Source organism: Phytophthora infestans, genomic scaffold, assembly GCF_000142945.1.
Source record: "Phytophthora infestans T30-4 supercont1.2 genomic scaffold, whole genome shotgun sequence".
NCBI lineage: Eukaryota > Oomycota > Peronosporomycetes > Peronosporales > Peronosporaceae > Phytophthora > Phytophthora infestans.
Window position 1 is genome coordinate 350,621 of NW_003303757.1, and position 20,399 is coordinate 371,019.

Sequence of the window (20,399 nt, forward strand, 5' to 3'; positions counted from 1 at the left end):
GTACGTGGTCTGAAAGAGATAATTAAGTTGATCGACGCGTGTCACCACGCCAGAGTCGACCTTTCCTTCCATTCATATTTTAAATCAGTTTTCAGGTAAGCGGCTTCCACAGGGTATTCGACTTTGTCGTGATGCTATCCAAAGGTTACCGGTACTATAATCGCGAGAGCTATATACATACATGTGCATAATCCTAGATAGCACACCCTTTACTTTCCGTATACCTCGAAACAATTTTGAGAGACTTTCTAAACAAGGGTATTTGTGCGAGCCTGCCAAAAGGATAGCACACTTTTGATTTTGACGGTCAATATGGTGCAACGGGGCCCTTTTTGTGGTTTTGTCGAAGGTTATCTTGGGGCAATATTTGACCGCAGGATCTCCGCGGAATAGCCATCGACAACTATTGTAGCTTTTGTCGGCGAGCAAAATATGCAAAAATTCGAATAAAAAGTAGTTCTGTCGAGTTTTTGTGGGAATGCTCTAAACTTTCAAAAATCGCTAAACCCGACAAGAGGCATACTAACCTTCGATATCGCATACATTGTTCTGCAAGTCACTGTTCTTGCTCTACACCTGCCGCATTGTACAAAATACTCTGTATTCTTACATTTTTCTTCATCTCCAACCGTGATGATACTGTCGATGCTCATCCAAAAATGAAAGTATGTCCACGGGTAGCGTGCGCTATAGTAGCCTACCACAGCCAAACGTCCTCAGAAAACGATGGACTCCGACTCGGAGACCAAGCAACTCGCTCATGGAGTTGCTGCCACCGGCAGCGACATCCCGCACGCACCTTTTGCTCGCGAAAATTTGCGTAGAATCCAAGCTGCACAAATTGTGCAGCCAATACAGTACACTGTGCAGCACAGCACTGAAACCGAACAGAAGTTGGAGAACTCGACCCTGTCGGTGAGTCAGTCTGGTATCAAACTATTTGTGATCCACCTACACTGTATTAGTAATAATTAAAAATTAAAAAAATGATTCCTACAGAGGCTATCAATACGGTACTACCGGCACCGAATTTATACTGTACTGTAGTGATATTTACACAGATTTCCTTGAGCACCAGTGAATTCAGAACGTCGAGCCATCTTCGTATGAGTGGTCGAACCGCCAAACCTGCCTCTTCTGCAGCTTCATGCTGTTATAAAAAATCCTCGTCTATTAAGGAGTGAATTGTAAGAGAAGAGACAATCTGCTTCTTGTTTTTCGTTATCTTGGCTACCGCTATCGTACCGCATTTAAAAGCAGTACATGTATAATACTGTACATGTTGTAGAACTGGGATACCAAAAGAGTTAGACCATTGCTTAAGGGCCACTTTTACACTGTATTATATTAAGTTGTTATGGTATTAATACGTATCGAGATGCCCTCGGAGGAAAAAGGGTATCAACAGTGGTCCACCACTTTATTTGAGACTCGGCTATACACCACAAGATCAATTTAGACAAAGATTCACTGTACCTTAGACTCTAAGGCATCTGTTAAAAGTTTTCCGAGTTCGTTAAACCGGTTACAATGTACTGTAACTAACATTAACGTACACTGTACTGTACATGCGCGATTGAAGAGATTAAAAAGGCAGGCGTTATTGTGACCGACTGAAGGTACGAAGACGAGCCATTCGTGACCGACTGACCACCGACGTGACCGATTGTGCCCGACGAAGAAATTCACCCCTCTTGTATATGCTGTATAATCCGGATACGAGCACTTAGTGTTTTTAGAGCGAAGTCATCCTCAAGGCCGATGTTAACCTCAAGGACGAATCCAACCTTTCTGTGATGTTTCCGACACAATGTGTTTTAACAGCAACTATATAATTCAAATTAAACAAAGTGTTTTGCTTCACATGCACATCTGCAAGTAGCGATAACGCTGGTACTGCAGTGCCTTCTTACTCAATTCACCTGTGCTTTCTCCGCTACAGAACGTTTCGAATGCAAGCAGAACGTACACCCCACAGTAGTAGCTGTCTAGTTGGACTCCAGCATCCGCAACATAGGGAACCACTCTGTAACGTCCTGGTGTAGCCGGCATGTGTTGCACAAGTTTGTGCGCTAGTACTCTAAGGGTACCAGTGTAGCTGCTGCTCATGGAATCATAGTACTTGATAGTTGTCTCAGCTGTGTTGATCATGATACCGCACCAGTGTGTGCCGTTACAGTTCACTGGAAGCAGTATAATTCGCCCAGTAATACAACTGAACAAGTGCTTTAACTCTTCGTCTGGAATGCTCACATTTCCTCTCTCCACGATACCCCATATCGCTGGGTCAACAGTCATGACTTCCTCTTGTTGACCAAATAGCTTTGCCATTGCCTCTGCCAACGCAGTGTCACTAAGTAGTGATCTGCATGCAAAGTCAACGATCCGAATCTACAAAATACGTATACAAAGTGTCAGTTGCTGCTACCCTTAAAATATGCAAAGTGCTTACCCTTTCAGAGAAAATCGGAATTGCTTCTAGTTTTGACGCCAATTCTGCATCTGGTTCGGCCCGAAATACAGGCGAAATATCCAGTGGCGGTGCCAAGGCTGGTACCAATACAGGTCAAACGTGTCATGTAGCGTCGGTGCTTTTCATACTCCCGTTCCGTTTTTGCGTACACCAACAGATTGACAACTGCCCGAAGCTGCTTTTTTTTGCCACGCCGAAAAGCCATAGTCGGCGCATGCAATCTCCTCCCGCAAATATTTCACGACGTGAAACTGACAGAGAAGTATACGAGCGTCTGGAAAAGCAGTCTGCAAAACTCCAATTTCGGTAAAGTCTTTGTCCACGATCACACACTGCAGCTTAGTCCAGGAAGGATTCTGCTTCTTAAATTCTTCACACGCCGAAAACAGCGTTTCACTTCGTTCATTTTGTAGGATAGCGTGCTGTACGTACTGACCTTTCCCAAAAATATCATGAGCCATGAACGAAAAAATCTTGTACTTTGAGGCGTTGGTACCATGCGTTGCGTCGATCATTAAAACTTCAGGGAATCTGCTAAAAATGTCAATCATGTGCTTCGTTTGTAGTGTAATACACGTAGCGATTTTCTACAAAACCAAACACACACATTTAGAATCAAACTGACCGATTCACAATACTTGAGACGCAAAACGAACCTTTCCGCCTGATGGGTCCACAAAAATATGCCCTACGTTCCCTTGAGCAGCACAAAAGTCCACCATCCATTTCTTGATGCGTTGAGAGCGAGATGACACGCCCTGGTCTTGTTTCTTTAGCTTCCGGATTAGGTTTCGTACATCTTGAGGAGTTGGATCGCTGCTGGTGTTCTCCACGATAAATTTCAGAATGTTTTGCGTCTTTGTGCCTGATTTTCTGAGGGAGTCGACCGTCGCCAAAACATCTTCTTCTATAGCCAGTCGATTAGCGGGATAATGGCGGTACGTCCGCAACCCCAATTCGTGGTTGTGAGATAATGCAGTCTTAGTGACGCAAGCTGCAAAATGAAGAGGGGATGTGTTCACCACTTGAACGCAAGCGTTTATCTGTATACACACATGAGCAACGTTAGCTGTTGAATAGTATTGTTACATAAAGTACCGATCATTAACCGACTGTGACCGACAGTGCCAGACTACAGCCGACTGTGACCGGCAGTGACCGACAGTCAACGTCTCGCACCTGGGCCTTGCACTCGATCGGGCGTACTTCCTGACGTGGCCTCTTCCCTTTACCACGGTATCTGTACTTGCCGCCATGCGTGCAAATGAGCATCTTTGCGTACGTACACCATGCCTCTGGGATGAGCGTTGAAGACGGCTTCTGGGCCTTCTGGATTAGCCTGTTCCGTTCTGCCACGCTTTTAGTTGATCGCACTCTAAAAATCTACAGTAAATTGGTCAAACCCGTTGAATACTCTCATAATGTAATACATAGTGCCATCAATGCCCTTACCTGGTAAGTCTGCTTCTGATACTCGTCCAGATACGAGTGAAAGGCTTCCCAGGACTGAAACTGCGTTTCAACTAAGTCTGCACAGACTTCTGGAGATCCTCTTCCGCTACTACCTCCACTTGTTCTCTCGTCAGGCGTATCAGTCACGCTTGAATCCTCGACACTCCACGTCGCCGCACTGGAACTACTGGATACGGCGGAGTCGTCCACCCAGCTCGCGTCCGAGCCGTCATTCTCACTGCCCCCGCTGTAGGCTTCCTCTGAGGGCCGCTTCTTCGACGCGCGTGCAGGCTGGCGCCGATCCATTGCTGGCGCTGTTCTTCTCGAAATGGAGTGCCCCTAAATGAGTGGCACAAAAGCTCCGTATACGGGTATACAAATTTAACCGTACGAGGGACTCAAAATTTCCTTGACAATTATTTTTTTGCGTTTTCAGTCTGGCACAATAACGACTCTCGATTAAAAAAGGGAGACCTCGACAGTCGCGAAAGGCACAACAAGGCAATGCACGGTGCAAGTGCTTTCCGGATGTGCCCATGAACCTCCGAGACATGCGGAGCTTGCTTGCAATTGGCGCGAGGCAGCCATCGCCCTCAGGCCCAGCACCACCAGGTTTTCATCGACAACTTGGGGTCATTTCTGGATTAACTATCTACCTCTCACTACCCAAACTATGGTCCACTCGTTTGGTACTGCTGGCGCTTTCGCCTGCGCTCTCGCTGCTGCGGCTGCCCAGCCGTCGTACGTCTATAAGTTTGATGCGGCTAACGCTGCTGGAGTCGACGGTACCATCCAGATCAAGTACGCCGCCGAGAATGCATCCACTGCCACTATCACGGCGGCTCTCGACTTCTCCCGTGTCAACCAGTCCGATATTGTGGCGTTCGACAACAACTGCACTATGGACGCCGTGACAGGCTGGAAGTGGCACATCCACACCAAGTGGAACTCGACGCTCTCGTCTGACTCGTTCAAGCAGTGCGCGAAGGCGGCGACTGCCACCCACTACGACCCGCTGCGGGCGTGTGGCCCGGTGTCCGAATACAACGCTGAGCCTGAGTGCGAGGCCAAGATCAAGGACTACGCTTGCAACCCGGGGAGCTACTCGTTAGAGGTACCGAGCAAAATCGTATCTAAACGAAACCAAACTGTATGCGCACGTAATTTATCCAGGTAAAATACCGCTGACTCCAAATTTTAGGATCCCATATTTATAAAAAATGACACCCCCTCTCTCCCCTTTCATCCATCCTGGCATTTCTCAGCCTATCATTCGAAAATCGCCCTCTTCCAGCGCAAGTCAGTGCACCCCGAAGGTCAGTGCAGCCCAGAAGGCATGTATATGGATTACCGACTAACTTGTTCTTTTGTTTATGTTCTCCATGCAGTTATGAGTGATAGTGAACCCGAGTTGCATGTTCCGTCGTCCACTTGGACGCCACCCCCGGTCGATGTCGAATGGCACGACAATTGGGATGATTTCAATGCGTACATTGCGCAGTATCAAGCACAAACACACCAGATCTTCCGCCAACGCACATCAACGTCGGTAGCGAAGCGTAACCGCGAGATTAAGGAGCGAGCGGCGAGTCGCGCTGGTGAGGTTCTACTTGGGCAACAAGGAGGTGACGATGGTGACGTTGACGACGGAGCTGAACGCTTAATTCCGGAGGATTTTGGCAACTTCTGGATTAAGTTAGTGTGCACTCATGGCTGGAACCGGAAGAGTCGAGGGAAAGGAATCCGGAAGAGTTACTTCGAAAAGAGTACGGGATGCAAGGCAAACATTAAAGCCACCGTTTCATGGAATGGGGCCGAAGACGTTCAAAAAATTATGGTGCGGATCACTGCCTGTAGCGTTGAGCATAACCACAAGGTGTCGAAGGCGATTTACGAGAATCATGCCTCAAATCGACGCGTGGATAACCCTGCTCTTCTTGCCTTCGTCGACGAACTCCAGGCTGCCGGGTCGAAACCGAAGTTGATCATGCAGTACCTTCGAGAGAAGACAGGTGCGCCGACAAGCTCTGCTACTGCTTTCACATGTTTTCTTATATTTCTCTGATGATCGATGTAGGCAAAAACGTCATGCTACGGGATGTCCACAACATGGTGGCGAAGATGAAAGAGAAGCGAAAGAGGGGTGCTACCGTTGAGGAGCGGTTGGAAACCGTTTTGCGAGGTGTGTGTGAGAGTCGAGGAAATCGTGCGTCCGTGTTCATTGACGATGCAAAGATCACACAGACAATCACACTTCAAACAAGGCAGATGCGGCGCTGGTTTAAAGCTTTCCCTGAAGTTATGCTAGTCGATGCTACGCACAATACGAATGAGTCACGCTACAAGCTGTTCTCTTTCATGGTGAACGATGTATATGGCCATGTGAGTATAGGTACCTTTCGCTACTCGCTCAGTGACTCTTGTACACGATGCAGCTTCGAAGTACCTCCGGTTACACAAGTGTCTTGCTTGAGTACTGGAGTTACTCTTTGAGGTACTGGAGTTACTTTATGTGTAACTAACTTATTTGTTCAACGTTCTGCATTATTAGGGCCAGTATGTTCATCACAGTCTTATGGAGAATGAGAGCGCGGAATGTCTGACAGATGCAATTCGATCCTTTAAATTTCACAACTCTTCGTGGGAGAAGGTCAAGGTAATAGTCATCGACAAGGATATGGGCGAGCTTGGATTGCTGGAGGACGAATTTCCGGGTGTGAAAATTATTCTCTGCCATTTCCATCTGAAGAAGTATATTCGTGCTGAAATGGTGAAGCGTGAGTATGGAGGACCCTCGAGCTTTGACAAAGACCAAGTGGAGGATGCTGTCGACATGATGAGACTTGCTGCTTCTCCAGAGGAGTACATCAAATATCTGAAGTACATGTACTTCCTGCTCGATAGAGTTCAGCTTCGAGACAGCGACACTATTCCAGAGCCTAAGCACCCTTTCTTGGAATATTTCATGCGAAATTGGGACTCTATGAAGGAACGATGGGTGCTATATGCGCGTTCTGATGTACCACATCCGGGGAATCACACAAACAACAGGTACAATGGCTTTCGGAATGCTGCTTCTAAATTAGTACTGAACTTGGGCCGTTTTACCACAGACTGGAATCATCGTGGGGTCATATCAAGGATATTTTAAGGGCAGACATGGCGTTGGATGAATGCGTCGATACCTTGATGTTCTTACAAGCCGTTGCCGAGATGGAGTACGCCAAGAAGATAACTGATGTTGGTCAGATGCGCTACGAAGGTGCAGATGAAGAATTGAAAATTCTTGCCCGTGATGTAAGTCCCTATGCGTACCGGCTAATTGAGCAGCAGTACTGGATGTCCAAGGATAGAAAGACCCATTACGAGATAAAGGAACTGCAACCAAATTTGTTTCTTCTTACTGGAGACAACCGTACAAGTGTATATCACGTGGATACTTCGGTACGTGAACCAGTGGAACTTTATCTGTAATCCCTATCTAATTTTATGTGTTTATTGAGGTGCCTTTAGCGATATCAGTGCTCGTGTGTGTTTATGCGAACAATGCTTTTACCATGCCGCCACGTCATGTATTGGCGTCTAATGAACGACAAGACTGCTATTCCTTTTCGCAATATCGCGTCTCGGTGGCAGTTGGTGTGCAAACTAAATCAACCAGCCGCTGAAGAAGATATCCCAGACACTAACTTTGCGTGCAAGGCTTTTCAAATCTGCGATTCTGCAATGGCAGCAAGGAATCATCAGGTGCTGAACGGAACCACAAAATACAAGCATGCGCTCCAACGCGGAATGAGTATTGCCGATATCATGAGCAGAAATGGAACTCACGTTTTTGGAGAGATGATGGTAGCATTGGAGAAATTCGAGGAGGTGATCAAGGATGGAGTAGCTCCGTTTGTCGGACGCGTAGACGATCGCGTTGAACCGCTGTCTCAGGTGGCTTCACTGCCTTTTTCGTTCGATAGCAATGATTCTGCACGCGATGATACCACAAGGGTCTCCTACTCTCTGACGGCTTTAAAGTGTGACCACAGTGATGACGAGCAAGCTCCGACGCAGCGTGCAGCGATACCTAAGGAACCCCAAACACATCCAGTTACAGAGCAGAAAGTGTTGGGTACCTCTGCAGTACCTCCAGTCACCGAGCCTGAAATGTTGGATACTTCTACTGTACCTCCAGTCACTGAGCAAGTATCGGGTGCTGGTATTGTATCTCCAGTCACCAAGCAAGATGTATTGGCTACTTCTACTGTACCTTCAGTTACAGGAAATACAATTGGAGATCGGGTGGGTGTCATTCATGGAGATCCGCACAGTGAGAAACCGAGTTCAGTCAGGCGGGATCATCCCAGTAGTTCGTCTGACTCATCTGGATCCTTCATCGTATCGAAGAGCGCCAAAAGCAGAGGGCGCCCAAAGGTGAGAAAGAATCAAGGGAAAGCCGAGAAGCGACAGCGTGTCGCCCGCGGTAAGGAAGCTGCGTCACGACTCGTGCAGGGGACATTGGTGCCGGTTCCGAGTGTACGGAACATCGTGAAGTTTCTAGACAACGACTATACCTACGAAGCTGCGAAACGGATACTACCCACGCTCACAATCCGGGAAGTTCCAAAGTCAAAAAAGGCGATCGCTGGTATCTACACGGAAGACAAGTGCACTACTGATATTCGGTTTGTCTTCTATCGCGAATTTGTGGAAAAGGCTCAAATGGCAATCAGGGGGTTCAGGAAGGATGACTGTGAAGACGACAGCGTCGGCGTGCGTGTGTCACGTTTTGGAATCTTTATGCTTAAAGATATCAAGGCAATGGATCGGTGGCACACGTGCATGAAGCTTCTAGCGCAGACAGAGGATGCTATGAATTGGGCCGTAAACACCAGCGTTAAGCGCATCACAATTCCAGATGAACTGTCTGATGGAGTTGCTACCGAACCAAAAGAGCGTGAAAATGCAATCAAGCAGCTTATGCTTCGAGGCGGACGCGTGACATCGTTTGGCAGTGTACCGTATCGAGCCCTACTGACATTTTGTGGGAGTTCATGGCTTGACGACAATTGTATGGGGCACGGGATAGCGCTGCTACATCGTGAGCATCCTGATGTTGGCGTCGTCAACCCTCTCTTCCTGCGTTTCCAGCTCCGAGAGCAGCAGCTTACGACTGTCAAAGCCGGCAACCCGTTCGCGAAAACAAACAAGATAGTGCTGATACCGTTGCATATCGACAACAACCACTGGTGCGGTGCTGTGATCGATTTTCGGAGAGAGACCCGAAGAATCACGCTCTTTGACCCGCTTCAAGCGTCGAAGGCAAAGTACTACGACACCTGTGAAGCCCAACTGAAGAGTATTTTTGGAGAACTATGTACCCTTCTGACAATCAAGCGAGAAACACGTTCACGACAGCCAGATGGATCAAGTTGCGGTGCAGCTGTCCTTATATTTTTCGAGTGCTACCTCAGAGGAATTCCACTGCCAGCCAAACCAACCTTAGCATTCATACGATTTTTAAGGCTCCGTTACATGCTGAAATGTCTGATGTAGCTACATTTAGTCTTGCCAAATGAATTCATGCACATTAATGCTTCACTGTCTCGCTCCTGACCTAGTTTTCGGTGAGGTGCATTGCTGTCACTGAGAGTTTTCTAATCTAACGACAGGTGATGATCCCAATGTGCGATGGTTAGCTGATCATACATGAGTTCTAGGTCATCCACTGGATGGACTTGCAGGTGATTGCAGCGTTGGACATGGACGAAAAGCGATCAGCTCACAACTTGCTCGATTACCGGTAAATGCAAAATGTTTCCTTGTCTTCAAGGAAGCTTATACGCGCACCAGGCGTGTGTGTGGCCTGAAAAGACCAGATCCGGCCGCACTTTGGCCAGCAACTCCGTCGACAGCTCGCGGGAGAGAGCGTGGTGGTGCGTTTCGTACTTGAAACCCGGGTGCTCATAGCTGACGTGGCCCGCTTCGCGCAGCTGTTCTTCTCCACACTGGAGGTCGTCAACACGGAAGAGCGGCAGGTGTGTGAGCAACACTACACTGCCAGTCGTTCGCGCTCGAAGGTCCTCAAAGTTGACGCTCTCCAGGAAGCTGCACAAGCAGAACGAGAAGAAAAGAAAATCGTTCGCTCAGATCTCCAGCTTGAACACTTGAAAAACTGCAATTGCTACCTCTTAGCCTCCGTCTTGACTGCTCGACTAGCCACATCCGCGTCCAGCGCCATCGTATTCAGCCTCACAAATGTGTGGCCTCCGATTTCGTTAATCCGGTTCGCCTCCCCGAACGTGACTTCGTAGCGCTTCAAGTCCTCAATCCTCATGTCCCATCCGAACGAGGTATCATGGTTGCCGACCTGTCAAAAATCCTGTCAGCAATTGCAACCTCTTGTAGCTCCAAACTAGTCGCACCAAGTACAGCGTCTTCAAGGGCAAAAAGCTGGAAAAGACCCGAAAGAACCGCCTAGCGTATTCGCCGTAATCCGCATCTGACGTCCAACGATTCCCCTCATCGAATTGGTCGCCGAGTACCAGCGCCACATCGGGTTTGTGCTCGTCCACAGCCGCTCGGGCGGCTATATGCACCTGCCAGTCCACCCAGAGACGCTCGAGCCATGAGCGCCTCCTCTTACCCAGCAGATGCACGTCCGTCACCACCAGTCCGCCTACAAGTAAATGAATGCTCCCCGTGAAACATTAAGTCTTGTGTACCTTCAAGCAACACATCAGTACAACAAGTCACATTCATGCAACGTGCATGGCTGGATCCACGAGAGCCACACGATCAAACGATGTAATTTTTGAAATCAACTGCCAATAAAATACCGAATATTACCGCTCTGAATTGTAATCGGTACCTGTAGGACATCACTCGGTGCCTACGCACTCGGACCATGTGCCCCTAACTCTCGCTTAAGTACGAGCTGCTCGGTACCTTTAACGACGCTCTTATTTTTTTGCGTTTTCAGTCTGGCACAATAACGACTCTCGATTAAAAAAGGGAGACCTCGACAGTCGCGAAAGAAGGCAATGCACGGTGCAAGTGCTTTCCGGATGTGCCCATGAACCTCCGAGACATGCGGAGCTTGCTTGCAATTGGCGCGAGGCAGCCATCGCCCTCAGGCCCAGCACCACCAGGTTTTCATCGACAACTTGGGGTCATTTCTGGATTAACTATCTACCTCTCACTACCCAAACTATGGTCCACTCGTTTGGTACTGCTGGCGCTTTCGCCTGCGCTCTCGCTGCTGCGGCTGCCCAGCCGTCGTACGTCTATAAGTTTGATGCGGCTAACGCTGCTGGAGTCGACGGTACCATCCAGATCAAGTACGCCGCCGAGAATGCATCCACTGCCACTATCACGGCGGCTCTCGACTTCTCCCGTGTCAACCAGTCCGATATTGTGGCGTTCGACAACAACTGCACTATGGACGCCGTGACAGGCTGGAAGTGGCACATCCACACCAAGTGGAACTCGACGCTCTCGTCTGACTCGTTCAAGCAGTGCGCGAAGGCGGCGACTGCCAACCACTACGACCCGCTGCGGGCGTGTGGCCCGGTGTCCGAATACAACGCTGAGCCTGAGTGCGAGGCCAAGATCAAGGACTACGCTTGCAACCCGGGGAGCTACTCGGCCAACCCGTTGGCGTGCGAGAAGGGCGATTTGTCGGGCAAGTTCGGCGCCTTCAAGGTTGCCGACGATGGCACCGTTAAGGGAGAGTGGACGGACGAGCACTTCCCTTTGCCGTCCGAGAGCACCGAGACATGGAGCATCGTGTTGCACGCCATGTGTGGCCAAGAGTCTCGTATCGCCTGCGCTCTGCAAACGGAGACGGAGGGTGAAGTTGACCAGTCGACTCCCGTCCAGGATTCCCCGAACCAGTCCACCCCTGCCGGATGCGGCGTCTAATAAGATGAAGAGGTGACTCAAATTTTACGTTTACAAATAAAAATAGAGAGTTCGCTGAAATCTTTTGGGAATTTACAGTCACCGCTAACGTTAGCACGGATTTGGATTTCATTTACTACTGTAGTAAAATTTTTCGCTCCGACATCGATCCAAAGTATCCGTCAATGATCTACATCACTGATTCTTGGTGGCCATCTCTGTAGTTACAGCCGCCGAATCAACACCGTTTGTCTTCCAATTCGATGCTGCAAGTCGAAGGGACAATCCGCTTCAAGTACGCTAGTGGTAATATCCGATTGCCGTTATATCTGCCGCGTTGGAATTTTCGCGAGTGATCAAAGCTCGATCCGGGTATCGACCGAATGTGCACTGGACCTGTCTCCGAGTACAAGTGGCACATTCACGTTCGCTCTTTGCGTGCAGTCCGACTCGGAGCATTTCAGTGCAAGCCAAGTCGGCATACATGTACCGGTATACGCGTGCAGCCCGGAAAACTATGCGGATAACTCTCATGCGCGAGAAAGAAGATTTATCGGGAAAATTCGGCAATTTGGTGCACCCCTCACCATTCCTTTTGAGATAAAAACGCTCGAAAGTCGTAACACCCTGAATTATTATTAAACATGTTCTTCTGCTGTAAATGGACTCCTGGCTTAAAGAACAACCTCAAAGGCCAGCATCATCTGAATTTGATTATTACGAACATCCTGGAGCCGCAATGTAACTAGGAAACACCTGCAATTGCCACCACCAGACGCTTCTTCCAGGTTTATATCATCACCCAACTTGATTCTGCGAGCCCGTTTTCGATCAAGGAGTCATTCACGGATTAACCTCCGACACCTCAAGCGCTTCTTGTCTTCCCACCAGTCTCCCCACCATGGCCCGTATCTTTGGTATTATCTGCGCTGTTGTCACCGCCCTCTCCACTACCGCAGCCTATACCCCGTCGTATCTGTACAAGTTCGATGCGGCGAGCGCTGCTGGCGTGGACGGCTCCATCGAGGTTCAATACGCCGCTGAAGATTCGACTGTTGCCACCATCAAAGCCAACCTCGACTTCTCCGACGTTGACCAGGCGCAGATCGCCGAGTTCGACGGAAACTGCACCAAGGACGTCACGAGCTGGAGGTGGCACATCCACACGAAGTGGAGCTCGACGCTCACTTCTGACTCGTTCGCGCAATGCTCCAAGGCAGCCACAGACAACCACTACGACCCGTTGCGAGCGTGCGGTCCTGCGTCTGAGCACATCGCTGAGGCCGGATGCAATGAGAAATCGTTACACTACGCGTGTAACCCAACCAACTACATTGCCGACCCATTGGTATGCGAGAAAAGGAGACATGTCTGGCAAGCTGGGCGCCTTCAACTTGGGCGACGAATCGACCATTTCCGTCGAGTGGACGGACGAGCACTATCCGCTTCCCTCGGAAAACACAGACACGTGGAGCATTGTACTTCACGCCGTCTGTGGCGACCAAACTCCTCGTATTGCTTGCGCTATAGGTCAAAAGGCACTTGACAAGTACGAGGAGGGCCATCAGAAGTGCTGATCAAATGGAACAGAGCTGTAGCAGATGGCTACAGCATTACCCAATCATCGCGTAGTTAGATTTTCACCCAATGAAACGTTTTCTTGTTTTTACTCACTTGGCATCATGAAGTCTCTGCTGCAACCTCGCATTACTCCACTGCTGCGAACCCAGATCCGTCGTGCTTCCTCTGTTAATCAACAGACTCTTGATGTTGTGTATCGAAAACTACTGGAGCGCGGTGAATCCGACTCCTTCCAAGTCACAGAGGCGCAATCGACGGCTGTGAAAATGGCTACATTGGGCTATTCGGTGTTCCTCCACCTCCCTACAGGCGCTGGCAAGAGTTTAGCCTTCCAGGCACCAGCTCTGCTAGCTGCAGCTCATAAAACGACCCTTGTGGTGTCTCCACTCATTGCTCTGATGCATGTACGTCATTAAACTAAACTCATTTTTTTCTAGAATATTAGGACGGGACTAAATTTGTGCTTTTGATTTCAAATTTCTAGGATCAAGTTGCAGCGTTAAAACGCAAGGGCGTCAACGCTATTCAAGTATCAGCAGACGAGAGGAACAAGTCGGTGCCCTTAACGCAGCTGCTCTCCGGTCAGAGACTCATTTACACCACGCCAGAGTTTTTACAGATGAACGCAGAGATGAGGAAATGGGTACATGCAGCAGGAAAAGAGGGCAAACTGGCTCGGATCGTGCTGGACGAAGCCCACTGTGTGCTGGAGTGGGGGAACACGTTCCGACCGTCGTATCTACTGCTCAGCCAGTGGAAGAATCAGCTCTTCAGTCAAGTTCCCATCACTCTAGCGACAGCGTCAGTGTCGGACGAAGACATCGCCAAGTTGGCCGACCTTTTCTATCTGCAGTTAGTAGCTTTTGCGTCCGCTGATGAAGGAGCAAGCGCGTCAAGACACAAGCAGATGGTGCTGGTGCAACAAGTGACAGATCGCCAGAATCTGCGCATGGAAGTTGTGAGGAAACGCGCACAGGCGGCTCAGTGGCTCGCGAATCGTGTGGGGACGGAGCCTGCGATTGTGTACTGCATGACACGAAAGGAGGCGGAAGACACGTGTCTGGCACTCGTTCGCGCTGGAAGCCACGCGGGCGTTTATCATGGCGGGCTACCGCCCAAGAGGAGGGAGTTTGTACGCAAGCAGTGGATGATGGGCCAGCTGACGGCCATCTGTGCCACCAGTGCGTTCGGCGTACGTGGCTATTGATGCGAGACTTCGAGAGGAAGAGCTCTAACGGCGGTGCTTGTGTGTCTTCCAGATGGGGATCGACCGACCGGACGTGCGCTTTGTGGTGCATCACTCGATCCCGCTGACACTTTCGGCGTATTCGCAGCAAATTGTACGTGTTTCTAAATCTTTAATTTAAAACGATGGAGATTGCACCCACAGACTCATTATTTTGCTGAGTCAAGGGACGAAGTGGCCGCGATGGGAAGCCATCCGAGTGCATTTTGCTGTATTCAGAGGCAGACAAGGGCCGTGCAGACGCTTTAACGACGGAAAGACGCGATTTCGACGGCACTGGGTCTGGTCCAATCTCCAACGGGAGCTCACGGGGCGAACTGGAAGAAGTTTCTGCCTTCTGTGAAATGGCATCGGGCTGTCGAAAGGAGCTGCTGTACTCTCATTTCGGCTTCCGATTCGATACCAGACTCTGCGTCAAGAATTGCAACTGCGGTGAGCCGCTAGAAACTGCGGATGCGTTTGGGTATGAAGAAGAGACTACTCATGAACACAAGTTTAATGAAAGAAAATCGGACGGGGAAGATGGCGTTTCAAAGAGCAGGATTGAGTATCAATACCAGAAGGTCTTAGCCGAGTCCAGGCGGTTGAAGCTTCCGAAGCGAGAAGCTCTTTCACGTCGGCTTATTCGGGTACGTACGAGGTTTCACGCTGTATGTATTAATCGTTTATATGGCAACTATACTAATGATGGTTTCAGGATATCCTTGAGACTGAACCTGCGTCAAAAGAAGAGATGGCGAGTATGCGCGGTATCGGACCTGCAAAAGCGTCGAGATATTTTTGCCTATTCCGCTTCGGCTGAGCATCGTAGAGTCTTAATGCCAATAGGTTCGCCAAAAATTGGGACATTTTTACTTGTACATGGAGTCTTCAGTAGGCAAACGTGAGTGTTTGTATTGTATTCTGAGCTTAGTGAGGAATACGTGTATACAAGTACAAGTATTTAACATCCACCAATTCTACCCCGAAGTAATACATATACTGTAAGACCAGAAGTGATACCGCGCAGCCGCGGAAATTATTGGCTAGCATCTTAGCTGTCCGGCCGACTTGTTTATAAAACGAATTGCGCAAATAGCTTTGCAAAGTTTAGCAAAGAGCTTAAGATTAAATAGCATTCCTGTGGGCAGAAACTGCGGAAAGATACTCATGTATCACCTGCTTAAGGTAAGTGTGAGGGGTCACACAGCACCTTGCGGTTGGCTTCCAAGAGTATACAAACTCTCAGTGAACGGCAGTTCACAAGTCCCTTGGAGCGAAGTGACCAATTTAAGGTAAGTTGTAGCTGAATATATTTATAGATAGGCTAAGCTTGAGTTAAATTTACAAACTATAAGTCACCTATAGAAAAACTATGCCATCAGCCAATGGTTGGCCTCGGACGACCCTGGTACCGTGTACCAAATATCCCGAAGCATGACGTGTCACACGTAACTAGGGGTACACTTGGGGCTATGTACCCCGTTACACCCTCCCCCACTTAGGTTCGGCTTACCGACCAATCAGAATGAGGAAGTGTACGTCACAAACTCTCATTCTCAAAGTCGAAATACATCGACTTGGCTGCGCGATCACGGCGGAGGCTCACATTACAGTTAGGGCCTCGAGTAGCGGTTGAGCGCTCGTCTTCTCGGTCTCCATATCGATCTTTAGTACGCCCCGTGACACTGCGAAGAGTGGTGCGAAAAACGCTCCAAGGCTGTTGCCGGAAAGGCGCAAGCCAAGAGCACTAAGCCTCGCAGCAAAGGCTCTGCACTCTAGAAGGCTACTAAGGTGGCCTCGGAAGCGATCGGCTCATCTGGTGACGCGGCTGCGAGCAAGCGTGCAAGCAAGCGCCGCAGTCCGTCACCTTCGGTCTCTCCAGACAGCCGTCCGAACCCGCGGCTCGCTGAAGTGAGTTCAATTGAGGCAGTGACGATCTAGGAGCACTCCTGATGCTCCTGTGGGCTCCGTGGGGGTGGGGTGGGTGGGGGGGGGATGACACTCCAGTGCCCGGCGAGCACGACGACGACAGCGTGCAAGTGACCATGGCGATCACGGTCCCAGGATGTCTGTGCTCACTGAGAGTCCTGCCGTCAGTGCTAAGGGCTCTCCCAAAGCTGGTGACGATGAAGCGGAGAAACCTCTCAAACGTCTCTCAGAGACTTGCGCGTGCTAAGGACGCCAAAGCCGAAAACACCAAACTTTCTAAGAAGCGCATGGCTTCGAAGTCTCCACTCCGCGAGGAGAAGGAGACTGGGTACTCTTATCGGAACCGCTTCGGCTCCTTGGATGAAGAGGAGCAGGAGGAGGAGGAGGGTGCTATTCATGAGCCCCTGGAGATCACTGACGACCTCGACCAGCAGCAGGAGGACTTCCAAGCTGCCCAGCGCACGCGTGGGGGTCCGGTGGTGGCACCAGTCAGCCAGGGAGCTGCCATCAACACAAGAGGGTATTGGCCTCCCGAGGAGAGCTCTGGGGCGGACCCCTTTCTGGAGAACCTCATTGCTCCTCGTGGCCTTGTTGGCGGCCACACCTCTAGGGGCGTTTACGAACGTGCCCTGGTCCAGAAGGAGCCGTTGTTTGTTGACAACCTGGAGGCGGCTCGGTGTGTGCTTCTCGCGCCGCACCGAATCTCTCTGAAGGACTTCACGACTTGTCGTAAGAAGCCCGAGAACGGGGGTGGTCTCTACCCTCTCTGGGGCTACCCCTGTGTTTTTCCCGAGAACAGTCATAACTGGAACTCGGGTGAGGACATGTTCTGGGCCTGGGTTGAGTCTCTCAAGTACTCACCCTCGGAGTTGCGGGAACTCCGTGAAGATCAGGTGCTGTCCATCATCCTGGACCAGCGTGATCTTCGTGTCCGGTTCGCCCACTTGGTCAGCAAGCGCATGCTGCCAAGGGACATTCTAAAGCGCGCGGCATCTAGCGCCCACGATGAGCGCGGGTACGGAGTGTCGACAACGTCCGTACCCCGTTCGTGCAAGAAACCCCGAGTTACTTATGAAGCTGCCGCCGCATCTGTTCACAGATTGCTACAGCCTTCGGGCAGTCTATCCGAAGTCGCTCAAATCGACTTCACACAAGTTCTCGTAGTGGGCATAACCCTTCACTTCACGAGGAGATGTCGCTTATCGCGACGACATTGCTCCCGGAGAACTCGCTCCACCTGGTAATGGACTTCTCCGTTTAGGCCAAGCAGGGGCGGAGGTGCCCTCGTACGAGTATGAGTACTCGGCGCCTCCGGAACGCTACTCTCGTCCGAGTGCTTCTCCTGCAGGTCCGACGCAGAGCCCTGAGGTTGATGGCCTCCGTCAACGCGTCCTCGTGCTTGAGATTGCACTTGGCCTTGGGACTGCTGGAGATGCTAATCAGGGCGTACTCGCTCGTCTTGCGGACCGCCTGGACCTGTTGGAGCGAGAGGTCTCGAATCTGCATCTGCTGGTGGACATGTGGGCTGCTTCGTCCGATCTTGACGACGCCTTCCGCTTGATCCGACGTTTCGAGGCTCTGCTGTCACGTCCGGAGCCGAATTCGGCGCACTCCCAGTCGTAAGCGTATGGTGCGTACCCGACGTACTCGGCGAATGGCTTCGGGGTCCGTTCGTACGGGGCCACTCCGGCGTACGGTCTCGACCGCAGCCTTGCTGTTCAGACCGAGCCTTGGGTGCCTGCTCCGACGCCTTCGTCGACGTCTGCGGCCAGCCCTCGCTTCGAGGAGTTGGGCCAAGGTGGGTCTGTGAGTCAGCAACCCCTTGCGGATCATGGTACCGCTTAAGACGCCCAACGTAGAACGTCGGGTGCGTCGTCATTGACTTGGGCAGGTCGATGGTGTACGACGCACCATGCCTGACCAGGACTGCGAACGGTCCAATGAAGCGGTACTTCAGCTTGTTGCTGCCGACAGAGCTTACAATGTTTAGTGGTAGGTTCCTCGTGTCTAATAACACTAACTCACCCACCTTAAATACACTTAAGTTTTCTCTTCCATGTTTGTCAGAGTGCTCCTTCTGTCTGTCCTGGGCCGCTGCCATGACATCGTGGACCCTGCTGGTCACGCTCAGCTTGGTATCCATAAAGGATTCCACTTGGTTCCGCAGCTAAACCGGTCTCACATCCGAGACCTAAGAGGAAAGAGCTTTCCGAGCCACTCCCCCACTTAGAATAGAGGATGCAGTGGCTCCTCGAAGAGTGGAAGGCACTCTGGGGTGACGGAAGCCGCTCAAGTAGAGCGGCGTGAGCCCGTGGACGCGTGCACCGCGTTGTTGAGCGCAACCCAACAACTGGAAGCTACGTCGACCACGTACGTGATGCTTCCGCGCACACACTGCGCAGAGTGTCCTCGAGAACTCGATTGACGCGCTCTGTCTGGCCGTGTGTCTGTGGATGGTCCGCAGTGGACATCTGCAGACGAGTTCCCAGTAAAGGAAACAGCATTTTCCAAAACGCAGCCGTGAATCGCGGGTCTCATCTCCGAGACAATCGTCACCGGGAGACCGCGATAGCGGAACACGATATCGACGAACAACCTCGCAATTTGTTCGCCTGTGACGGTAACGGGTACTGGGGCAAGATGTACCATCTTGCTCAGCCGACACACGAACACCAAATCCCGGTGTTGCCGTGTCCGTCGGCGGTAAGCCCAAAGCTGAAGTCAAGACTCATTGGCTTCCAACTGTCAGCCGGAACGGGCAGGCTCTGTAGTGGAGCCGAAGCGTGCCCTGCGGATTTACTCGCTGACATGATTCACATGTCGTCACGTACCGTGCGACCCCCCCCCCACTTGTACATGTGGGTCCACCAGAAGGACTGAGAGACCGACAGAAAGGTCTTCTCGCGGCCCAAGTGGCCGCTGGAGGGCGCGTCATGCGCCTCCGCGAGGATGTCGAACTTCAGATCCTCGTCGTTGGGTACGACTACCCGTGGAGGATCAGTGGGCTCCACCCGGTAATAGAGGAGTCCATCCTTCAACTCATATCGGTGGAGCCGTGAGCGCTGTCGCGACGAGAGCCAGTCGGACTTCGCGCTCGTTCCGGCCTGAAGGAACTTGACGATAGGCGCGACAGCCTCATCGTCCCGATACGCCATGCGTATCCGATCATATAGATCCGTTGTCACCCGCGTGATGTGGACCAACTCATAGTCAGGACGCCGAGAGAGGGCGTCCGCAAGCACGTTGAGCTTGCCTGGCTTGTATTCGACGCGGAAGTTGTATTCCGCGAAGAAGGACAGCCACCTCGCCATCCTTTGGGAGAGGTGAGGCAAGTTAGTCGCCGTCCTCGAGGACGCGTGGTCTGTGTAGATTACAAAGGGCCTAGAGCCCAGAAGGTGAGCACGAAACTTCACAAGGGCATACTTCATTGGCAAGAGCTCCTTGTCGTGAACAGGGTAGTTCCGTTCGGCAGCTTTGCGCTGTCTGGACTGGAACGAGATGACGCGTTCGCGTCCAGCCGTGTCAGGCTGCAGCAATGCACAACCGATGACATAGTCGGAGACATCGCAGGCGACGCTGAGCGGCCTCGTCTCGTTCAGCAGGCCAGGACAGGAGCCTCTTGGAGACTGGCCTTGATGCTGCCAAATGCATCCTGGTGCTGTTGGTCCCAGCGCCAGTCGACGTCCTTCTGAAGGAGGCTCGACAAGGGCTTAGCGAAGCCCGCGTACCCAGCGCTGTACTTGTGAAGTTAGTTGGCCAAGCCCAACCACTTTCGAAGATCTTTCTGGGATCGGGGCGTCGGCCATGCTGCTATGGCCTTGACCTTGTCTGGGTCAGCCCGAACGC

General features: G+C 50.9%; 4 protein-coding genes across 4 annotated transcripts; all 4 read left to right on the plus strand.

Moving 5' to 3' along the window:
- Nucleotides 1-9,727: 9,727 nt before the first annotated feature.
- PITG_01198 (uncharacterized protein) lies at nucleotides 9,728-10,227 on the plus strand (the record flags this gene model as incomplete). The annotated part of the gene is made up of 3 exons (XM_002907828.1): nucleotides 9,728-9,873; nucleotides 9,928-10,053; nucleotides 10,149-10,227. 3 exons carry the CDS (start codon nucleotides 9,728-9,730, stop codon nucleotides 10,225-10,227), a joined length of 351 nt encoding a protein of 116 aa, XP_002907874.1.
- An 898-nt stretch (nucleotides 10,228-11,125) lies between these two features.
- On the plus strand, nucleotides 11,126-11,836 carry PITG_01199 (uncharacterized protein; the record flags this gene model as incomplete). Its single annotated transcript, XM_002907829.1, has 1 exon — nucleotides 11,126-11,836. The coding sequence occupies one exon, from the start codon at nucleotides 11,126-11,128 to the stop codon at nucleotides 11,834-11,836; it is 711 nt and encodes a 236-aa protein (XP_002907875.1).
- Nucleotides 11,837-12,716: 880 nt separating this feature from the next.
- Nucleotides 12,717-13,361, plus strand: PITG_01200 (uncharacterized protein; the record flags this gene model as incomplete). The annotated part of the gene is made up of 4 exons (XM_002907830.1): nucleotides 12,717-12,905; nucleotides 12,987-13,163; nucleotides 13,240-13,309; nucleotides 13,354-13,361. The coding sequence occupies 4 exons, from the start codon at nucleotides 12,717-12,719 to the stop codon at nucleotides 13,359-13,361; spliced, it is 444 nt and encodes a 147-aa protein (XP_002907876.1).
- A 136-nt stretch (nucleotides 13,362-13,497) lies between these two features.
- Nucleotides 13,498-15,444, plus strand: PITG_01201 (ATP-dependent DNA helicase, putative; the record flags this gene model as incomplete). The annotated part of the gene is made up of 5 exons (XM_002907831.1): nucleotides 13,498-13,800; nucleotides 13,881-14,588; nucleotides 14,656-14,736; nucleotides 14,810-15,271; nucleotides 15,352-15,444. 5 exons carry the CDS (start codon nucleotides 13,498-13,500, stop codon nucleotides 15,442-15,444), a joined length of 1,647 nt encoding a protein of 548 aa, XP_002907877.1.
- Nucleotides 15,445-20,399: the final 4,955 nt, after the last annotated feature.